Genomic DNA, 21,645 nt, shown 5'->3' with positions numbered 1-21,645 from the left:
CCATCTCCAGTCCTCCGGTACCCCCCCCCCCATCTCCAATCCTCCGGTACCCCCCCCCCCCCCCATCTCCAATCCTCCGGTACCCCCCCCCCCCCATCTCCAGTCCTCCGGTACCTCCATCTCCAGTTCTCCGGTACCCCCCCCCTCCATCTCCAGTTCTCCGGTACCCCCCCCTCCATCTCCAGTCCTCCGGTACCCCCCCCCCCCCCCCCCATCTCCAGTCCTCCGGTACCCCCCCCCCCCAGTCCTCCGGTACCCCCCCCCCCCCATCTCCAGTCCTCCGGTACCCCCCCCCCCCCATCTCCAGTCCTCCGGTACCCCCCCCCCCATCTCCAGTACTCCAGTATCCCCATCTCCAGTACTCCAGTACCCCCAACAACAATGTGAAATGTGTATTGTTGGGGGTACTGGAGGACTGGCGTTGGGAAACACTGGTCTACAGAGACATGGACCTAATTTATAACTGTTGCGTAAAACTTATTTAGATTTATAATCCTGACTCACGTCAGACATACGCATGGTTCCCGTTTTGTAAATCAGACCTGTTGTAAAACTGTGCACGTGTGTGAACAAGCATTATAACTCCGTCTGAAAAACCCCCGTCATTCACCTTTTATGGTGACAATAATACTTTGGAACTATGGGAATTAGGCCAACACAATATATCTGAAGGAAATATTAATGGTGAACTTGATCAAATGTCTTTGGCGGTGTTGACAGAATGTTTTCTTTTGCAGTGACGTTTTACAGTTTCTGAAACACCAAAATAATTGCGAATTGTTGTGGACCTGTAAACCGATTGTTTGAATTAAATTATGTTTTGCATTTACTTTCTCCCTAACCTAAATATGCTGCACCACCCGAGAATTCTGAAACATTGTCTACTCTGAAAATGATTTAGACTACAGGAGGCCTACTTACAGTGGTAACCTACACACTTTCATTCACCAGTTCATTTCTACTGCATGTTATAAAGCGTGCTCCATTTCAGATGCATAGAGCAAAAACGTGTAAATATAATAGCCTATCTAAAAGGCCCAATTAGAGATGGTCATTTGTTTTTAAGGCTACATCTTGAATATTAACTTATCATGGCCAGAAAATGGGCAATGGTTATAATATATGTTTTATGTTTATAAATTAAGTATTGTCTAGGCTACTGGAGAAATTTGACATTACAGTATTCATACGTAGTCTACATACATCAATGGAGAAGGTCAACAGTCTGTTCTACCGTTAAACTGTTTCGGATCGCATAGAGCAAAATACTTGAAATACTGGTTTCTTATATGTTTACTACTGTGAAGTGGGTCCAATTAAATGAGAGGTGGGATGAATGGTAGCCTATCCTACCTTGTTGTAGGCCTATAGGCTATTTTGCGAGTATAAAACCATCACAGTCAGAAAAGGTGAGGAATTTATTCTGCAATGATCATGGAAATGAAATTAATAATCGGAAATAGATTTCTAATTATTTTAGAATGCAGAGATAGAATAAATAGATTTTCTCACGAACAGCAAACGATGGAGTCTTATATTTAGCTACCTGTTTTTTGTTATTGTGAATAAGTCATCATGTGTTCCCCATTTGCGCAAGGTTACTAGGCTACAAAGCTACTAGGCTACAAATCTACGAGGCTACTAGGCTACAAAGCTACGAGGCTACAAATCTACGAGGCTACTAGGCTACAAAGCTACGAGGCTACTAGGCTACAAAGCTACTAGGCTACAAAGCTACTAGGCTACTTTTGCCTTCTTGCAATGCAATACTTCAACCACTAGAAACTGTGTGTACGCATGGTCTAAAGTTAGCGGAAGGATAAGAACAAAATTGTCCAGTTTTTATAAATGCCAACTTTTGTATGAAAAAGCGCATATGTTTTGGGGCATGATTTTGTGCGTATGCAACTTTTTATAAATGAAGCCCCTGAAGCCTTGTAATTGTCTGAATGTTTTCCAGCTGGGTATAGTCTACAGAGACCTGAAGCTGGAGAACATCCTCATGGACTCCAGCGGGCATATAGTGCTCACAGACTTTGGCCTCAGCAAAGAGTTTGATGAGGTATGTATTACAGATGTATGGAGCAAGAGGCCAACACCGTACATCCATATGATCATTATCACACAGAGGAGTCTTGTGCGTGTGGTTTTGTACTTTAAAATGGTTAGGTTACTTGTGGTGTTATGGTGCATTGGTGCTGGTGACGCATCCCACACAGTCAATGGAGGGGTATGGGCTGTGTGTGTTTTTAGGCCGTGTTTGATGTGCAACCTGACGCGACCACCCTCCAGGTCCCTTCCCTGCCGCTCTCCAGGTCCCCCTACCCTGCCGCCCTCCAGGTTCCCCTACCCTGCCGCCCTCCAGGTTCCCCTACCCTGCCGCCCTCCAGGTTCCCCCTACCCTGCCGCCCTCCTGGTACCCCTACCCTGCCGCCTTCCAGGTCCCCCTACCCTGCCGCCCTCCAGGTCCCCCTACCCTGCCGCCCTCCAGGTCCCCCTACCCTGCCGCCCTCCAGGTCCCCCTACCCTGCCGCCCTCCAGGGCCCCCTACCCTGCCGCCCTCCAGGTCCCCCTACCCTGCCGCCGTCCAGGTCCCCCTACCCTGCCGCCGTCCAGGTCCCCCTACCCTGCCGCCGTCCAGGTCCCCCTACCCTGCCGCCGTCCAGGTCCCCCTACCCTGCCGCCGTCCAGGTCCCCCTACCCTGCCGCCGTCCAGGTCCCCCTACCCTGCCGCCGTCCAGGTCCCCCTACCCTGCCGCCGTCCAGGTCCCCCTACCCTGCCGCCGTCCAGGTCCCCCTACCCTGCCGCCGTCCAGGTCCCCCTACCCTGCCGCCGTCCAGGTCCCCCTACCCTGCCGCCGTCCAGGTCCCCCTACCCTGCCGCCGTCCAGGTCCCCCTACCCTGCCGCCGTCCAGGTCCCCCTACCCTGCCGCCGTCCAGGTCCCCCTACCCTGCCGCCGTCCAGGTGCCCCTACCCTGCCGCCGTCCAGGGCCCCCTACCCTGCCGCCGTCCAGGGCCCCCTACCCTGCCGCCAACCAGGTCCCCTTACCCTGCCGCCCTCCAGGTTCCCCCTACCCTGCCGCCCTCCATGTCCCCCTACCCTGCCGCCGTCCAGGTGCCCCTACCCTGCCGCCGTCCAGGTCCCTTCCGTGCCGCCGTCCAGGTCCCCCTACCCTGCCGCCGTCCAGGTGCCCCTACCCTGCCGCCGTCCAGGTCCCCCTACCCTGCCGCCGTCCAGGTCCCCTTACCCTGCCGCCCTCCAGGTCCCCTTACCCTGCCGCCGTCCAGGTCCCCCTACCCTGCCGCCCTCCAGGTCCCCCTACCCTGCCGCCCTCCATGTCCCCCTACCCTGCCGCCCTCCATGTCCCCCTACCCTGCCGCCCTCCAGGTCCCCCTACCCTGCCGCCCTCCAGGGCCCCCTACCCTGCCGCCCTCCAGGGCCCCCTACCCTGCCGCCCTCCAGGGCCCCCTACCCTGCCGCCCTCCAGGTCCCCTTACCCTGCCGCCCTCCAGGTCCCCTTACCCTGCCGCCCTCCAGGTCCCCTTACCCTGCCGCCCTCCAGGTCCCCTTACCCTGCCGCCCTCCAGGTCCCCTTACCCTGCCGCCGTCCAGGTCCCCTTACCCTGCCGCCCTCCAGGGTGCCATTTGGGATGCAACCATTCTGTCTGATCGTTACGTCACGTGTACTCATTGCCTGATCGTTACGCCACGTGTACTCATTGTCTGATCGTTACGTCACGTGTACTCATTGTCTGATCGTTACGTCACGTGTACTCATTGTCTGATCGTTACGTCACGTGTACTCATTGTCTGATCGTTACGTCACGTGTACTCATTGTCTGATCGTTACGTCACGTGTACTCATTGTCTGATCGTTACGTCACGTGTACTCATTGTCTGATCGTTACGTCACGTGTACTCATTGTCTGATCGTTGCGTCACGTGTACTCATTGTCTGATCGTTGCGTCACGTGTACTCATTGTCTGATCGTTGCGTCACGTGTACTCATTGTCTGATCGTTGCGTCACGTGTACTCATTGTCTGATCGTTACGTCACGTGTACTCATTGTCTGATCGTTACGTCACGTATACTCATTGGCTGATTGCTATGAGAGCCATGTTCTGTGATCTATTCAGTGGTGCTTGGTAGGTTCTTCTCCACAACAATGTCTGTTCTACCCTGAACTGATCAAATGTGTCCTAGTCTCAAGCTTCCTTCCTGTCGATCCCAGTGTGTTTCATCATGTCAGTGATGAGAACGACAAATAAGGAGAGGGGGGGAAAATCTAATCTTGGTTATATCTCTTTTTTTGTCCGTTTGTTGTTCTCCAGTTGGAGAGGGCTTACTCTGTCTGTGGCACCATTGAGTACATGGCCCCAGAGATCGCAGAGGGAGGAGAGGCTGGCCATGACATGGTAATTTATCATTTACAACCCCCCCGAGGTCTTGTTATGTTGTACTGTACTTTACCCAAATGCACAATGGTACACAGACAGGTAGTCATATGTGTAGCTCACTAATAACTAGGTGTAGTCTGCTGCACACCTGTGAAGGCTGCCTCTGGTGTCTGGGGTGCTGTTCCAGACTGCCTACCTTGCATTATTTGTACAACGCTTCTGCAATGTAGGCAGTCTGGAACGTATGTAGGCCTATATCATATTCTGTCTATTATTAATAATAATAAAACACTTTATTCATCCACATGTACCTGTGTTCCAGGCTGTAGACTGGTGGAGCCTTGGAGTATTAATGTATGAACTTATGACGGGTGGATCACCATTCACTGTCGATGGAGACCAGAACTCTCATACAGATATCGCCAAGTAAGCATTCCCCCAGATCTATCTCCAAACATGTGGACCCCTGAAATAATTACTGCTGCATCAGCAATGGCTATTAGGGATGCTAATAAACTGAACTCGACATCCATTTGATTTCCCGATACGCTGGAAAACAAAACAATCTTTCACTTGTCTTCTTTACCAAGTGAGAAGTGTGTGTGTAATCAGTTTGGGCTGATTAAACAAATAGACACATTTCTGTGTTCTCCCCCAAAAAATGGATAATACATTATTCTTCTAGAACTGGCCACTAACTGTATAGAACGGTAGCTGTGTTGTTGTTCTCCGTTTCTCTCTTTCTGGATTGTCTCAACCACTTGGAAATACTGTAAGTTCTTTCATTGATGCGTTTCCTCTGGAATGAAATACTCATCATGTTGATGTACTGTATGTCAGTGAGGGGTATTCAAATCCGATTCTGGAAGTCACAAGTCTACTGCTGGTTTTCTGCTTTGCATGGTCCCAGGTCTAAATCAGTCCCTGATTCCAGGGGAAGAAGGAAAATCAGCAGTGGAACTGCCTTCGAAGGTCCAGATTTGAATTTGCTTGATGTATGTATTATTATAATATAAATCCTGTCCAACCCTGACTTCTGTCACCTCTCAGGAGGATCTCGAAGAAGGACCCTCCTTTCCCCAAAGACATGAGCCCTCTGGCCAAAGACCTCATCCAGCGCCTCCTCATCAAAGACCCAAAGAAGAGACTGGGCTCTGGGCCTGACGGAGCTGACAACATTAAGAAACATCCATTCTACCAGGTAAGAGAGAGGGGCAGCTCCTTAACCTGCTACCAGAGCCATTTCCTTAGCCTGATCTCAGATCTGTTTGTGCTGCGTAGCCAACATTGTCATTGCTAAGGACCATATGAGTTAGCTATACAGCACAAACAGATCTGGGACAGAGCTAGTATCTCCTCTAACACATTGAGAACATCTTGTCCAGATACATTGTAGGTCTATTGGTACATACCATACAGTATATTTGCCTTTGTTGATAAAATGGTGCTTGAAGGGGAAATGGTTTCTGATTTTAAAGCGTTCTGTTGGGTTTCATCTTCTCTCCTTTTAGAAGATCAACTGGGAGGACCTGGCAGCTAAGCGGTTGCTCGCCCCGTTCAAGCCGGTGATCAGGGATGAGTTGGATGTCAGCAACTTTGCGGAGGAGTTCACCGAAATGGACCCCACCTACTCCCCTGCAGCGATGCCTCAGAACTGTGACCGCGTCTTTCAGGTGGGACAGAAGTATCCTCAATAGCTCGTTTAAGGTCAATACCAGCCTGTCTGTGTGCACATTGGTATTCAGATTGACTAAAGGGCTTTTCATTCAAAGCATAATTATAGCCATACCAGTTTGGATAGGCCTAACAGATGTGAATGACTATTTATGCTATAGATTTGAACCATAATGTGGCTTTCAGACCCTATTCATAAAGCGTTTCACACAGAGCATGAGTGCTGATCTAGGATCAGTTTTCCTTTTTGGATCATAATTATAGGACAGAGGGACCGGATCGTACATCTGCACTCCTACACTTAGACGCTTTATGAATACAGCTGTATGCCAGCTTATGGTTGCGTGTCTGATTGATGTAGTCTATTGCGTGAAATCTCAGCTGTGATTGCCATGCCTTCTGGCTCCTCGAGCCTGGCTGATCAATAGGCCCATTTAAAAGGGGCTTCTCTCTTTTTCTCTGCTGGAATAAAAGGTTATGGTTCCAGAGAATCACCATGTCTGCCTCAATTACGCCTTAAACCTCTGATTGCCAACTTTATCTTGGCTTGTTTTATTTCCCCACTTTCACACATACTGGAATTTGTAGGCTAGTCTTTATCATTTACAGCCAGGCCTTATTGTTAGATAGAGATAGTGGCTGAGATCACAACGTTTAACTGTGGGGTCTGCTCTCCCACTCGCCTCACAAAACAAAATTAAATTGCATTATAAACTGGGTGGTTTGAGCCCTGAATGCTGATTGGCTGACAGCCGTGGTATATTAATTATATCCCCGACGAGATGTAATTTCACAGCAGAGCAATCAGATATTGAAGCCTGGCAATTTGGGCATTCTCATGCTTCCATCCATCCATCAATCCTTCCGTCCATACATTGTGTGTGTGTGTGTGTGTGTGTGTGTGTGTGTGTGGCGTGTAAACCCTGGACCCTGCACAGCTGGAGCCAGGCAGCACATCCCAATCCCATCATAGATGACAGTTCTAACAATGAGCACAGATGGACAACCAATGAATGGCAGCCATTGTCACGCTCACTCCAGTTTTTACAGTATTGACAGGTTATAATTAGTTCTTGCCTAGCTGTAATGGGATGGCCTGGTTATACAAAAAACGAAGTCTCTGGTAGGCACTATACTGTGAAGGGTATACCAGTCTCTGGTAGGCACTATACTGTGAAGGGTATACCAGTCTCTGGTAGGCACTATACTGTGAAGGGTATATCAGTCTCTGGTAGGCACTATACTGTGAAGGGTATATCAGTCTCTGGTAGGCACTATACTGTGAAGGGTATACCAGTCTCTGGTAGGCACTATACTGTGAAGGGTATACCAGTCTCTGGTAGGCACTATACTGTGAAGGGTATACCAGTCTCTGGTAGGCACTATACTGTGAAGGGTATACCAGTCTCTGGTAGGCACTATACTGTGAAGGGTATACCAGTCTCTGGTAGGCACTATACTGTGAAGGGTATACCAGTCTGTCCTGTGCTTCAAATGAGTTGTGAATATTAAACCTCGTCTTCCTATGTATGCGTCAACTCGTTCATGTTTCCCTCCTGCTTCATCTCTCTCTGTGTGTCCCCTGGTTACAGGGCTACTCGTTCATGTTCCTCTCCTGCTTCATCTCTCTCTGTGTGTCCCCTGGTTACAGGGCTACTCGTTCATGTTCCTCTCCTGCTTCATCTCTCTCTGTGTGTCCCCTGGTTACAGGGCTACTCGTTCATGTTCCTCTCCTGCTTCATCTCTCTCTGTGTGTCCCCTGGTTACAGGGCTACTCGTTCATGTTTCCCTCCTGCTTCATCTCTCTCTCTGTGTCTCCTGGTTACAGGGCTACTCGTTCATGTTTCCCTCCTGCTTCATCTCTCTCTGTGTGTCCCCTGGTTACAGGGCTACTCGTTCCTGTTTCCCTCCTGCTTCATCTCTCTCTGTGTGTCCCCTGGTTACAGGGCTACTCGTTCATGTTTCCCTCCTGCTTCATCTCTCTCTGTGTGTCTCCTGGTTACAGGGCTACTCGTTCCTGTTTCCCTCCTGCTTCATCTCTCTCTGTGTGTCCCCTGGTTACAGGGCTACTCGTTCATGTTTCCCTCCTGCTTCATCTCTCTCTGTGTGTCTCCTGGTTACAGGGCTACTCGTTCATGTTTCCCTCCTGCTTCATCTCTCTCTGTGTGTCCCCTGGTTACAGGGCTACTCGTTCATGTTTCCCTCCTGCTTCATCTCTCTCTGTGTGTCTCCTGGTTACAGGGCTACACGTTCATGTTTCCCTCCTGCTTCATCTCTCTCTGTGTGTCTCCTGGTTACAGGGCTACACGTTCATGTTTCCCTCCTGCTTCATCTCTCTCTGTGTGTCCCCTGGTTACAGGGCTACTCGTTCATGTTTCCCTCCTGCTTCATCTCTCTCTGTGTGTCTCCTGGTTACAGGGCTACTCGTTCATGTTTCCCTCCTGCTTCATCTCTCTCTGTGTGTCTCCTGGTTACAGGGCTACTCGTTCATGTTTCCCTCCTGCTTCATCTCTCTCTGTGTGTCCCCTGGTTACAGGGCTACTCGTTCATGTTTCCCTCCTGCTTCATCTCTCTCTCTGTGTGTCCCCTGGTTACAGGGCTACTCGTTCATGTTTCCCTCCTGCTTCATCTCTCTCTGTGTGTCCCCTGGTTACAGGGCTACTCGTTCATGTTTCCCTCCTGCTTCATCTCTCTCTGTGTGTCCCCTGGTTACAGGGCTACTCGTTCATGTTTCCCTCCTGCTTCATCTCTCTCTGTGTGTCCCCTGGTTACAGGGCTACTCGTTCATGTTCCTCTCCTGCTTCATCTCTCTCTGTGTCTCCTGGTTACAGGGCTACTCGTTCATGTTTCCCTCCTGCTTCATCTCTCTCTGTGTGTCCCCTGGTTACAGGGCTACTCGTTCATGTTTCCCTCCTGCTTCATCTCTCTCTGTGTGTCCCCTGGTTACAGGGCTACTCGTTCATGTTTCCCTCCTGCTTCATCTCTCTCTGTGTGTCCCCTGGTTACAGGGCTACTCGTTCATGTTTCCCTCCTGCTTCATCTCTCTCTGTGTGTCCCCTGGTTACAGGGCTACTCGTTCATGTTTCCCTCCTGCTTCATCTCTCTCTGTGTGTCTCCTGGTTACAGGGCTACTCGTTCATGTTTCCCTCCTGCTTCATCTCTCTCTGTGTGTCCCCTGGTTACAGGGCTACTCGTTCATGTTTCCCTCCTGCTTCATCTCTCTCTGTGTGTCTCCTGGTTACAGGGCTACTCGTTCATGTTTCCCTCCTGCTTCATCTCTCTCTGTGTGTCCCCTGGTTACAGGGCTACTCGTTCATGTTTCCCTCCTGCTTCATCTCTCTCTGTGTGTCCCCTGGTTACAGGGCTACTCGTTCATGTTCCTCTCCTGCTTCATCTCTCTCTGTGTCTCCTGGTTACAGGGCTACTCGTTCATGTTCCTCTCCTGCTTCATCTCTCTCTGTGTGTCTCCTGGTTACAGGGCTACTCGTTCATGTTTCCCTCCTGCTTCATCTCTCTCTGTGTCTCCTGGTTACAGGGCTACTCGTTCATGTTCCTCTCCTGCTTCATCTCTCTCTGTGTGTCTCCTGGTTACAGGGCTACTCGTTCATGTTTCCCTCCTGCTTCATCTCTCTCTGTGTGTCCCCTGGTTACAGGGCTACTCGTTCATGGCCCCCTCCATCTTGTTCAAGAGAAATGCTGTGATGGATGACACGCTGCAGCTGTGTGGAGGATCAAGATCACAGAGACCAGGGTCTGCTGCTGTGGCCCGCAGCGCCATGATTAAGGTACCACACACACACACACGCACGCACGCACGCACGCACGCACGCACGCACGCACACACACACCGCTGGGTGGGGGTTCAGGATTGCTGTGGCCTGCAACACCATGATGAAGGTACAGCACTGTTACTGTGTGTGTGTGTACACAGTACAGTTAGATGGATAGGGTTACATCTCTTCCCTCCACACACACACACACTTAGGCTAGGCAGCAAGTTTTTTTTGGGGGGGCGGGGGTGGTTATCCCCTCTACTCTGTCATCCTTGCTTCATTAAGCTCTATAATGAGTCTTGATGTGTGTGGCTGTGTACTGTGGTGTCTCTAAAATAACATACAACATATAGTTAACATACAACATATAGTTACAGCATTGGATCACATTGAGAACAGGATTGTTACTCAGTTGCTTGGTCTGAGGCGTGATGAGGTATAGACAGACTTTGTAATAAGATGGCTTTGATTTGACCTAAACAATGATTCCCTTTCCTTTAGGACTCTCTGTTTTATATGAACTATGAGATGGACCTAAAGGACAATGCCCTTGGTGAAGGAAGCTTCTCTATCTGTAGGCAGTGCACCCACAAGAAGACTGGACAGATGTACGCTGTGAAGATTGTCAGTAAGAGGTACTGTTGCCATAGTCCTGCCTGATCCCAGATCAGTTGGTGCTGAATGGTCTGCTCATACAGTATGATCATTGTCAAGCCAAACTGACACGTACCAGGCCCAGACCAGCCCTTCCCAGAGCTAGCTCACTGTGGGGCGTTGGCTGGCTAACTAGCTAACTGTATGTGATGGCATTGTGATGTAAATGTGGTCCTCTGGGCGTCAGCGTGGTCCTCTGGGCGTCAGCGTGGTCCTCTGGGCGTGGTCCTCTGGGCGTCAGCGTGGTCCTCTGGGCGTCAGCGTGGTCCTCTGGGCGTGGTCCTCTGGGCGTCAGCGTGGTCCTCTGGGCGTCAGCGTGGTCCTCTGGGCGTCAGCGTGGTCCTCTGGGCGTCAGCGTGGTCCTCTGGGCGTGGTCCTCTGGGCGTCAGCGTGGTCCTCTGGGCGTCAGCGTGGTCCTCTGGGCGTCAGCGTGGTCCTCTGGGCGTGGTCCTCTGGGCGTCAGCGTGGTCCTCTGGGCGTCAGCGTGGTCCTCTGGGCGTCAGCGTGGTCCTCTGGGCGTGGTCCTCTGAGCGTGGTCCTCTGGGCGTGGTCCTCTGGGCGTCAGCGTGGTCTTCTGAGCGTGGTCCTCTGGGCGTCAGCGTGGTCCTCTGGGCGTCAGCGTGGTCCTCTGGGCGTCAGCGTGGTCCTCTGGGTGTCAGCGTGGTCCTCTGGGCGTGGTCCTCTGGGCGTGGTCCTCTGGGCGTCAGCGTGGTCCTCTGAGCGTGGTCCTCTGGGCGTCCAGCGTGGTCCTCTGGGTGTCCAGCGTGGTCCTCTGGGCGTCCAGCGTGGTCCTCTGGGCGTCCAGCGTGGTCCTCTGAGCGTGGTCCTCTGGGCGTCCAGCGTGGTCCTCTGAGCGTGGTCCTCTGGGCGTCAGCGTGGTCCTCTGAGCGTGGTCCTCTGGGCGTCCAGCGTGGTCCTCTGGGCGTCAGCGTGGTCCTCTGAGCGTGGTCCTCTGGGCGTCCAGCGTGGTCCTCTGAGCGTGGTCCTCTGGGCGTCCAGCGTGGTCCTCTGAGCGTGGTCCTCTGGGCGTCCAGCGTGGTCCTCTGAGCGTGGTCCTCTGGGCGTCCAGCGTGGTCCTCTGAGCGTGGTCCTCTGGGCGTCAGCGTGGTCCTCTGGGCGTCCAGCGTGGTCCTCTGAGCGTGGTTCCTCTGGGCGTCCAGCGTGGTCCTCTGAGCGTGGTCCTCTGGGCGTCCAGCGTGGTCCTCTGAGCGTGGTCCTCTGGGCGTCCAGCGTGGTCCTCTGAGCGTCCAGCGTGGTCCTCTGAGCGTGGTCCTCTGGGCGTCCAGCGTGGTCCTCTGAGCGTGGTCCTCTGGGCGTCAGCGTGGTCCTCTGAGCGTGGTCCTCTGGGCGTCCAGCGTGGTCCTCTGGGCGTCCAGCGTGGTCCTCTGGGCGTCCAGCGTGGTCCTCTGGGCGTCCAGCGTGGTCCTCTGGGCGTCCAGCGTGGTCCTCTGAGCGTGGTCCTCTGGGCGTCCAGCGTGGTCCTCTGAGCGTGGTCCTCTGGGCGTCCAGCGTGGTCCTCTGAGCGTGGTCCTCTGGGCGTCCAGCGTGGTCCTCTGAGCGTGGTCCTCTGGGCGTCAGCGTGGTCCTCTGAGCGTGGTCCTCTGGGCGTCCAGCGTGGTCCTCTGAGCGTGGTCCTCTGGGCGTCCAGCGTGGTCCTCTGAGCGTGGTCCTCTGAGCGTGGTCCTCTGAGCGTGGTCCTCTGAGCGTGGTCCTCTGGGCGTCCAGCGTGGTCCTCTGAGCGTGGTCCTCTGGGCGTCCAGCGTGGTCCTCTGAGCGTGGTCCTCTGGGCGTCCAGCGTGGTCCTCTGAGCGTGGTCCTCTGGGCGTCAGCGTGGTCCTCTGAGCGTGGTCCTCTGGGCGTCAGCGTGGTCCTCTGGGCGTCCAGCGTGGTCCTCTGAGCGTGGTCCTCTGGGCGTCAGCGTGGTCCTCTGGGCGTCCAGCGTGGTCCTCTGAGCGTGGTCCTCTGGGCGTCCAGCGTGGTCCTCTGAGCGTGGTCCTCTGGGCGTCAGCGTGGTCCTCTGGGCGTCCAGCGTGGTCCTCTGAGCGTGGTTCCTCTGGGCGTCCAGCGTGGTCCTCTGAGCGTGGTCCTCTGGGCGTCCAGCGTGGTCCTCTGAGCGTGGTCCTCTGGGCGTCCAGCGTGGTCCTCTGAGCGTCCAGCGTGGTCCTCTGAGCGTGGTCCTCTGGGCGTCCAGCGTGGTCCTCTGAGCGTGGTCCTCTGGGCGTCCAGCGTGGTCCTCTGAGCGTGGTCCTCTGGGCGTCAGCGTGGTCCTCTGAGCGTGGTCCTCTGGGCGTCCAGCGTGGTCCTCTGGGCGTCCAGCGTGGTCCTCTGGGCGTCCAGCGTGGTCCTCTGGGCGTCCAGCGTGGTCCTCTGGGCGTCCAGCGTGGTCCTCTGAGCGTGGTCCTCTGGGCGTCCAGCGTGGTCCTCTGAGCGTGGTCCTCTGGGCGTCCAGCGTGGTCCTCTGAGCGTGGTCCTCTGGGCGTCCAGCGTGGTCCTCTGAGCGTGGTCCTCTGGGCGTCAGCGTGGTCCTCTGAGCGTGGTCCTCTGGGCGTCCAGCGTGGTCCTCTGAGCGTGGTCCTCTGGGCGTCCAGCGTGGTCCTCTGAGCGTGGTCCTCTGAGCGTGGTCCTCTGAGCGTGGTCCTCTGAGCGTGGTCCTCTGGGCGTCCAGCGTGGTCCTCTGAGCGTGGTCCTCTGGGCGTCCAGCGTGGTCCTCTGAGCGTGGTCCTCTGGGCGTCCAGCGTGGTCCTCTGAGCGTGGTCCTCTGGGCGTCAGCGTGGTCCTCTGAGCGTGGTCCTCTGGGCGTCAGCGTGGTCCTCTGGGCGTCCAGCGTGGTCCTCTGAGCGTGGTCCTCTGGGCGTCAGCGTGGTCCTCTGGGCGTCCAGCGTGGTCCTCTGAGCGTGGTCCTCTGGGCGTCAGCGTGGTCCTCTGAGCGTGGTCCTCTGGGCGTCAGCGTGGTCCTCTGAGCGTGGTCCTCTGAGCGTGGTCCTCTGGGCGTCAGCGTGGTCCTCTGGGCGTCCAGCGTGGTCCTCTGAGCGTGGTCCTCTGGGCGTCCAGCGTGGTCCTCTGAGCGTGGTCCTCTGGGCGTCCAGCGTGGTCCTCTGAGCATGGTCCTCTGAGCGTGGTCCTCTGAGCGTGGTCCTCTGAGCGTGGTCCTCTGGGCGTCCAGCGTGATCCTCTGAGCGTGGTCCTCTGGGCGTCCAGCGTGGTCCTCTGAGCGTGGTCCTCTGGGCGTCCAGCGTGGTCCTCTGAGCGTGGTCCTCTGGGCGTCAGCGTGGTCCTCTGAGCGTGGTCCTCTGGGCGTCCAGCGTGGTCCTCTGAGCGTGGTCCTCTGGGAGTCCAGCGTGGTCCTCTGAGCGTGGTCCTCTGGGCGTCAGCGTGGTCCTCTGAGCGTGGTCCTCTGGGCGTCCAGCGTGGTCCTCTGGGCGTCAGCGTGGTCCTCTGAGCGTGGTCCTCTGGGCGTCCAGCGTGGTCCTCTGGGCGTCCAGCGTGGTCCTCTGGGCGTCCAGCGTGGTCCTCTGGGCGTCCAGCGTGGTCCTCTGAGCGTGGTCCTCTGGGCGTCCAGCGTGGTCCTCTGAGCGTGGTCCCCTGGGCGTCCAGCGTGGTCCTCTGAGCGTGGTCCTCTGGGCGTCCAGCGTGGTCCTCTGAGCGTGGTCCTCTCGGCGTCCAGCGTGGTCCTCTGAGCGTGGTCCTCTGGGCGTCCAGCGTGGTCCTCTGAGCGTGGTCCTCTGGGCGTCCAGCGTGGTCCTCTGAGCGTGGTCCTCTGGGCGTCAGCGTGGTCCTCTGAGCGTGGTCCTCTGGGCGTCAGCGTGGTCCTCTGAGCGTGGTCCTCTGGGCGTCAGCGTGGTCCTCTGAGCGTGGTCCTCTGGGCGTCAGCGTGGTCCTCTGAGCGTGGTCCTCTGGGCGTCAGCGTGGTCCTCTGGGCGTCCAGCGTGGTCCTCTGAGCGTGGTTCCTCTGGGCGTCCAGCGTGGTCCTCTGAGCGTGGTCCTCTGGGCGTCCAGCGTGGTCCTCTGAGCGTGGTCCTCTGGGCGTCCAGCGTGGTCCTCTGAGCGTGGTTCCTCTGGGCGTCCAGCGTGGTCCTCTGAGCGTGGTCCTCTGGGCGTCCAGCGTGGTCCTCTGAGCGTGGTCCTCTGGGCGTCCAGCGTGGTCCTCTGAGCGTGGTCCTCTGGGCGTCAGCGTGGTCCTCTGAGCGTGGTCCTCTGGGCGTCAGCGTGGTCCTCTGAGCGTGGTCCTCTGGGCGTCAGCGTGGTCCTCTGAGCGTGGTCCTCTGGGCGTCAGCGTGGTCCTCTGAGCGTGGTCCTCTGGGCGTCCAGCGTGGTACTCTGAGCGTGGTCCTCTGGGCGTCAGCGTGGTCCTCTGGGCGTCCAGCGTGGTCCTCAGTAGCTCAATTGGTAGAGCATGGCTCTTAGTGGGTTTGATTGGCCAGTCCATCCAGATGTAAAAAGTGTATGTATGCAAAACTGTTAGTCGGTTTGGGTAAAAGCATCTGCTAAACGGTGTATATCTCAATTCCAGGCCAGCAGACTATTACAGGAGACTGCTCTGTGATTATAACACCTCTTGGCTGCTGGAGGATGAAGGGTGCTGCTGACACTACCTGACAGGAAAATACTGTAGTGGTTAAACTGACCTTACTGTTCAGGGATGACGTTCTTATTTTTATTTTTTTTAAGTATATATATACAGTACCAGTCAAAAGTTTGGACACCCTACTCATTCAAGGGCTTTTCTTTATTTTTACTATCTTCTACATTGCAGAATAATAGTGAAGTCATTAAAACTATGAAATAACACATATGGAATCATGTAGTAACCAAAAAAGTGTTAAATAAATCAAAATATATTTTAGATTCTTTAAAGTAGCCACCCTTTGCCTTGATGACAGCTTTGCACACTCTTGGCATTCTCTCAATCAGCTTCATGAGGAATGTTTTTCCAACAGTCTTGAAGGAGTTCCCACATATAGCTGAGCACTTGTTAGCCGCTTTTCCTTCACTCTGCAGTCCAACTCATCCCAAACCATCTCAATTGGGTTGAGGTTGGGCGATTGTGGAAGCCAGGTCATCTGATGCAGCACTCAATCACTCTCCTTGTTGGTCAACTAGCCCTTGCACAGCCTGGAGGTGGTTTGGGTCATTGTCCTGTTGAAAAACAAATGATAGTCCCACTAAGTGCAAAGCAGATGGGATGACGTATCGCTGAAGCATGCTGTGGTAGCCATGCTGGTTAAGTATGCCTTGAATTCTAAATAAATCACAGACAGTGTAACCAGCAAAGCACCATCACACCACCACCTCCATGCTTCACGGTGGGAACCAGACATGCAGAGATAATCTGTTCACCTACTCTGCATCTCACAAAGACACGGCGGTTGGAACCAAAAATCTCAAATTTGGACAGATTTCTACCGGTCTAATGTCCATTGCTCGTGTTTCTTGGCCCAAGCAAGTCTCTTCTTCTTATTGGTGTCCTTTAGTAGTGGTTTCTTTGCAGTAATTTGACCATGAAGGCCTGATTCACACAGTCTCCCCTGAACAGTTGATGTTGAGATGTGTCTGTTACTTGAACTCTGTGAAGTATTTATTTGGGCTGCAATTTCTGAGGCTGGTAACTCTAATGAACTTATCGTCTGCAGCAGAGGTAACTCTGGGTCTTTCTTTCCTGTGGTGTTCCTCATGAGAGCCAGTTTATTATGACGCTTGAAATTTTCCATATTGACTGACCTTGATGTTTTAAAGTAATGATGGACTGTCGTTTCTCTTTGCTTATTTGAGCTGTTCTTGCCATAATATGGACTTGGTCTTTTACCAAATAGGGCAATCTTCTATATACCACCCCTACCTTGTCACAACACAACTGATCGGCTCAAACGCATTAAGAAGGAAAGAAATTCCACAAATGAACTTTTAATAAGGCACACCTGTTAATTTAAATGCATTCCAGGTGACTACCTCATGAAGCTGGTTGAGAGTATTCCGAGTGTGTGCAAAGCTGTTATTATGGCTACTTTGAAGAATCTCAAATATAACACTTTTTTGGGTTACGTTTGAGCCGATCAGTTGTGCTATTTTATAGTTTTGAAGAAAAACCCTTGAATGAGTAGCTGTGTCCAAACTTTTGACTGGTACTGTATATACATAATTTGTTTTACTCCCTTTTTGTCATATCTAATTAGGATCTTGTCTCATCGCTGCAACTCCCCAACGGGCTTTCGAAACATGACCCGCCAGACTGCGCTCCTTAACACCCGCCCGCTTAACCCGGAAGCCAGCCCGCACCAATGTGTCAGAGGAAACACCGTTCAACTGACGACCGATGTCAGCCTGCAGCGCCCGGCCCAGCACAAGGAGTCGCTAGAGCATGATGAGCCAAGTAAACCCTCCCCTAACCCGTACGACGCTGTGCCAATTGTGCGCCGCCCTATCGGACAGCCTGGGATTGAACCCGGGCCTGTAGTAGAGGTTGACCGATTAATCGGAATGGCCGATTTAATTAGGGCCGATTTCAAGTTTTCCTAACAATCGGTAATCGGTATTTTTGGCCACCAATTTGCCGAAAGTTGTATTTAAAAAATAAAATAAAAAATCTTATTTTGTTCTTTCTTTTCTTTTTTCATTTTTTTCACATTTTTTTACACCTTTATTTAACTAGGCAAGTCAGATTAAGAACACATTCTTATTTTCAATGACGACCTAGGAACGGGGGTTAACTGCCTTGTTCAGGGGGGATTCGGGGATTCGTTTTTACAAACTTCTAGTTACTAGTCCAACACTCTAACCACCTGCCTTACATTGCACTCCACGAGGAGCCTGCATGGCAGGCTGACTACCTGTTACGCGAGGGCAGCAAGAAGCCAAGGTAAGTTGCTAGCTAGCATTAAACTTATCTTATAAAAAACGGTCAATCTTAACATAATCACTAGTTAACTACACATGGTTGATGATATTACTAGTTTATCTAACGTTTCCTGCGTTGCATATAATTGATGCGGTGCCTGTTAATTTCTCATCGAATCACATCCTACTTCGACAAACGGGTGATGATTTAACAAGCGCATTTGCGAAAAAAGCACTGTCGTTGCACCAATGTACCTAACCATAAACATCAATGCCTTTCTTTAAAATCAATACACAAGTATATCTTTTTAAACCTGCATATTTAGTTAATATTGCCTGCTAACATGAAATTGTGTCACTGCTCTTGCGTTCATTGCCTGGCTCGTTGTGAACTAATTTGCCAGAATTTTACGTAATTATGACATACCATTGAAGGTTGTGCAATGTAACAGGAATATTTAGACTTAGGGATGCCACCCGTTAGATAAAATACGGAACGGTTCCGTATTTCACTGAAAGAAAAAAACGTTTTGTTTTCAAGATGATAGTTTCCGGATTCGACCATATTAATGATATAAGGCTCGTATTTCTGTGTGTTATTATGTTATAATTAAGTCTATGATTTGATAGAGCAGTCTGACTGAGCGGTGGTAGGCAGCAGCAGGCTCGTAAGCATTCATTCAAACAGCACTTTCGTGTGTTTTGCCAGCAGCTCTTCGCAATGCATTGCGCTGTTTATGACTTCAAGCGTGTCAACTCCCAAGATTAGGCTGGTGTAACCGATGTGAAATGGCTAGCTAGTTAGCGGGTGCGCACTAATAGCGTTTCAAACGTCACTTGCTCTGAGACTTGGAGTAGTTGTTCCCCTTGCTCTGCATGGGTAACGCTGCTTCGAGGGTGGCTGTTGTCGATGTGTTCCTGGTTCGAGCCCAGGTAGGAGCGAGGAGAGGGACGGAAGCTATACTGTTACACTGGCAATACTAAAGTGCCTATAAGAACATCCAATAGTCAAAGGTATATGAAATACAAATTGTATAGAGAGAAATAGTCCTATAATTCCTGTAATAACTACAACCTAAAACATCTTACCTGGGAATATTGAAGACTCATGTTAAAAGGACCACCAGCTTTCATATGTTCCCATGTTCTGAGCAAGGAACTTAAACATTAGCTTTCTTACATGGCACATATTGCACTTTACTTTCTTCTCCAACACTTTGTTTTGCATTATTTAAACCAAATTGAACATGTTTCATTAATTATTTGAGGCTAAATTTATTTTATTGATTAATTATATTAAGTTAAAATAAGTGTTCATTCAGTATTGTTGTAATTGTCATTATTAAAAATAAAAAAATCAAAAAATCTTCCGATTAATCGGTATTGGCTTTTTTTTGGTCCTCCAATAATCGGTATCAGCGTTGAAAAATCAGAATCGGTCGACCTCTAGTCTGTAGTGACTCCTCAAGCACTGCGATGCTATGCTTTAGACCGCAGCGCCACTTGGGAGGCTGATGACACTCTCTGTCTCTCCTCTCTAGGATGGAGGCTCCTTTCTGTTCAGGGATGACTCTGTGTCCTGTCTCTCCCCTCTAGGATGGAGGCTCCTTTCTGTTCAGGGATGACTCTGTGTCCTGTCTCTCCCCTCTAGGATGGAGGCTCCTTTCTGTTCAGGGATGACTCTGTGTCCTGTCTCTCCTCTCTAGGATGGAGGCTCCTTTCTGTTCAGGGATGACTCTGTGTCCTGTCTCTCCCCTCTAGGATGGAGGCTCCTTTCTGTTCAGGGATGACTCTGTGTCCTGTCTCTCCCCTCTAGGATGGAGGCTCCTTTCTGTTCAGGGATGACTCTGTGTCCTGTCTCTCCTCTCTAGGATGGAGGCTCCTTTCTGTTCAGGGATGACTCTGTGTCCTGTCTCTCCTCTCTAGGATGGAGGCTCCTTTCTGTTCAGGGATGACTCTGTGTCCTGTCTCTCCCCTCTAGGATGGAGGCTCCTTTCTGTTCAGGGATGACTCTGTGTCCTGTCTCTCCCCTCTAGGATGGAGGCTCAGACACAGAAAGAGATCACAGCTCTGAAGCTCTGCGACGGCCACCCCAACATCATCAAGACTCACGAGATTTACCATGACCAGGTAAGGATTTTTAACCTCAGTATTTATACTGGTTAGTCTTATTTAGATAACATCTCTTTTGCAAGAAACACCTGTTCTGTTTGCTGTTCTGGTTAGAAATAAGTGCATCATCCTATCCAGTCAGTGAAAACAATCCATTTGAGTCATTTAGCAGACACGCATTGGATTCAGCTGAAGTAGGCAAAACAACCACATATTTTCATTTAACTTTTATTTATACAGGTTCTTCACATTGTGATAGATTTTATTTCACAAGAGAGACCTGGTCTCCCAAGCATTGCCAGTAAACGCCCATCTTCAGAAATAGTTGCTATCTGACGGAGCCAGTGATGGAGACAAGACTAGCATCAGACAGGCAGCCTAATTAAGTCACTGATAGAACAGAGCAGAAGAATGTGGAAGCTAGATTCCTCTGGGACATTCTCCCTCTGTTCTCTCCTCCTGGGACATTCTCCCTCTGTTCTCTCCTCCTGGGACATTCTCCCTCTGTTCTCTCTCCTTCCGGGACATTCTTCCTCTGTTCTCTCTCCTCCTGGGACATTCTCCCTCTGTTCTCTCTCCTTCCGGGACATTCTTCCTCTGTTCTCTCCTCCTGGGACATTCTCCCTCTGTTCTCTCCTCCTGGGACATTCTCCCTCTGTTCTCTCCTCCTGGGACATTCTCCCTCTGTTCTCTCCTCCTGGGACATTCTCCCTCTGTTCTCTCTCCTCCTGGGACATTCTCCCTCTGTTCTCTCCTTCCGGGACATTCTCCCTCTGTTCTCTCCTTCCGGGACATTCTCCCTCTGTTCTCTCTCCTCCCGGGACATTCTCCCTCTGTTCTCTCCTTCCGGGACATTCTTCCTCTGTTCTCTCCTTCCGGGACATTCTTCCTCTGTTCTCTCTCCTCCTGGGACATTCTCCCTCTGTTCTCTCCTTCCGGGACATTCTCCCTCTGTTCTCTCCTCCTGGGACATTCTCCCTCTGTTCTCTCCTCCTGGGACATTCTCCCTCTGTTCTCTCCTCCTGGGACATTATCGCTCTGTTCTCTCTCCTCCTGGGACATTCTCGCTCTGTTCTCTCTCCTCCTGGGACATTCTCCCTCTGTTCTCTCTCCTCCTGGGACATTCTCCCTCTGTTCTCTCTCCTCCTGGGACATTCTCCCTCTGTTCTCTCCTCCTGGGACATTCTCCCTCTGTTCTCTCCTCCTGGGACATTCTCCCTCTGTTCTCTCCTTCCGGGACATTCTTCCTCTGTTCTCTCCTTCCGGGACATTCTTCCTCTGTTCTCTCCTTCCGGGACATTCTTCCTCTGTTCTCTCTCCTCCTGGGACATTCTCCCTCTGTTCTCTCCTTCCGGGACATTCTCCCTCTGTTCTCTCCTCCTGGGACATTCTTCCTCTGTTCTCTCCTCCTGGGACATTCTCCCTCTGTTCTCTCCTCCTGGGACATTCTCCCTCTGTTCTCTCCTCCTGGGACATTCTCCCTCTGTTCTCTCCTCCTGGGACATTCTCCCTCTGTTCTCTCCTCCTGGGACATTATCCCTCTGTTCTCTCCTCCTGGGACATTATCCCTCTGTTCTCTCTCCTCCTGGGACATTATCCCTCTGTTCTCTCTCCTCCTGGGACATTCTCCCTCTGTTCTCTCCTCCTGGGACATTCTCCCTCTGTTCTCTCCTCCTGGGACATTCTCCCTCTGTTCTCTCTCCTCCTGGGACATTCTCCCTCTGTTCTCTCCTTCTGGGACATTCTTCCTCTGTTCTCTCCTCCTGGGACATTCTCCCTCTGTTCTCTCCTTCCGGGACATTCTCCCTCTGTTCTCTCCTCCTGGGACATTCTTCCTCTGTTCTCTCTCCTCCTGGGACATTCTCCCTCTGTTCTCTCCTCCTGGGACATTCTCCCTCTGTTCTCTCCTCCTGGGACATTCTCCCTCTGTTCTCTCTCCTCCTGGGACATTCTCCCTCTGTTCTCTCTCCTCCTGGGACATTCTCCCTCTGTTCTCTCCTCCTGGGACATTCTCCCTCTGTTCTCTCTCCTTCCGGGACATTCTCCCTCTGTTCTCTCTCCTCCTGGGACATTCTCCTTCTGTTCTCTCCTTCCTATTGTCCTATAATAAACAGTATACTATCCCCCTCATATTTCAGGTTGTATTTGTGTCAGTACAGAACAGCTCCAGAACCACATACAGGTACATCCACTATAGGT

The 21,645-nt window shown here is 52.1% G+C and overlaps 1 protein-coding gene across 2 annotated transcripts in view; it reads left to right on the top strand.

Moving 5' to 3' along the window:
- Nucleotides 1-21,645, top strand: part of LOC106611337 (ribosomal protein S6 kinase alpha-5) — a 63,599-nt gene that overhangs the window by 26,734 nt on the left and 15,220 nt on the right. For both annotated transcript variants that reach the window (XR_014378747.1, XM_082955765.1), the window contains exons 5-12: nt 1,961-2,062; nt 4,337-4,420; nt 4,725-4,828; nt 5,453-5,603; nt 5,914-6,075; nt 9,730-9,861; nt 10,351-10,484; nt 19,371-19,464. Coding sequence is in view for 1 of the 2 variants with exons in the window: in XM_082955765.1 (XP_082811891.1) it covers nt 1,961-2,062; nt 4,337-4,420; nt 4,725-4,828; nt 5,453-5,603; nt 5,914-6,075; nt 9,730-9,861; nt 10,351-10,484; nt 19,371-19,464 (963 nt within the window). In the remaining variant the exon portion in view is untranslated. The remainder of the gene's footprint in view (nt 1-1,960; nt 2,063-4,336; nt 4,421-4,724; nt 4,829-5,452; nt 5,604-5,913; nt 6,076-9,729; nt 9,862-10,350; nt 10,485-19,370; nt 19,465-21,645) is intronic.

This window comes from Salmo salar, chromosome 09 (assembly GCF_965601325.2).
Source record: "Salmo salar chromosome 09, fSalSal1, whole genome shotgun sequence".
Lineage (NCBI taxonomy): Eukaryota > Metazoa > Chordata > Actinopteri > Salmoniformes > Salmonidae > Salmo > Salmo salar.
This window is presented reverse-complemented; position numbering and strand designations above follow the sequence as displayed.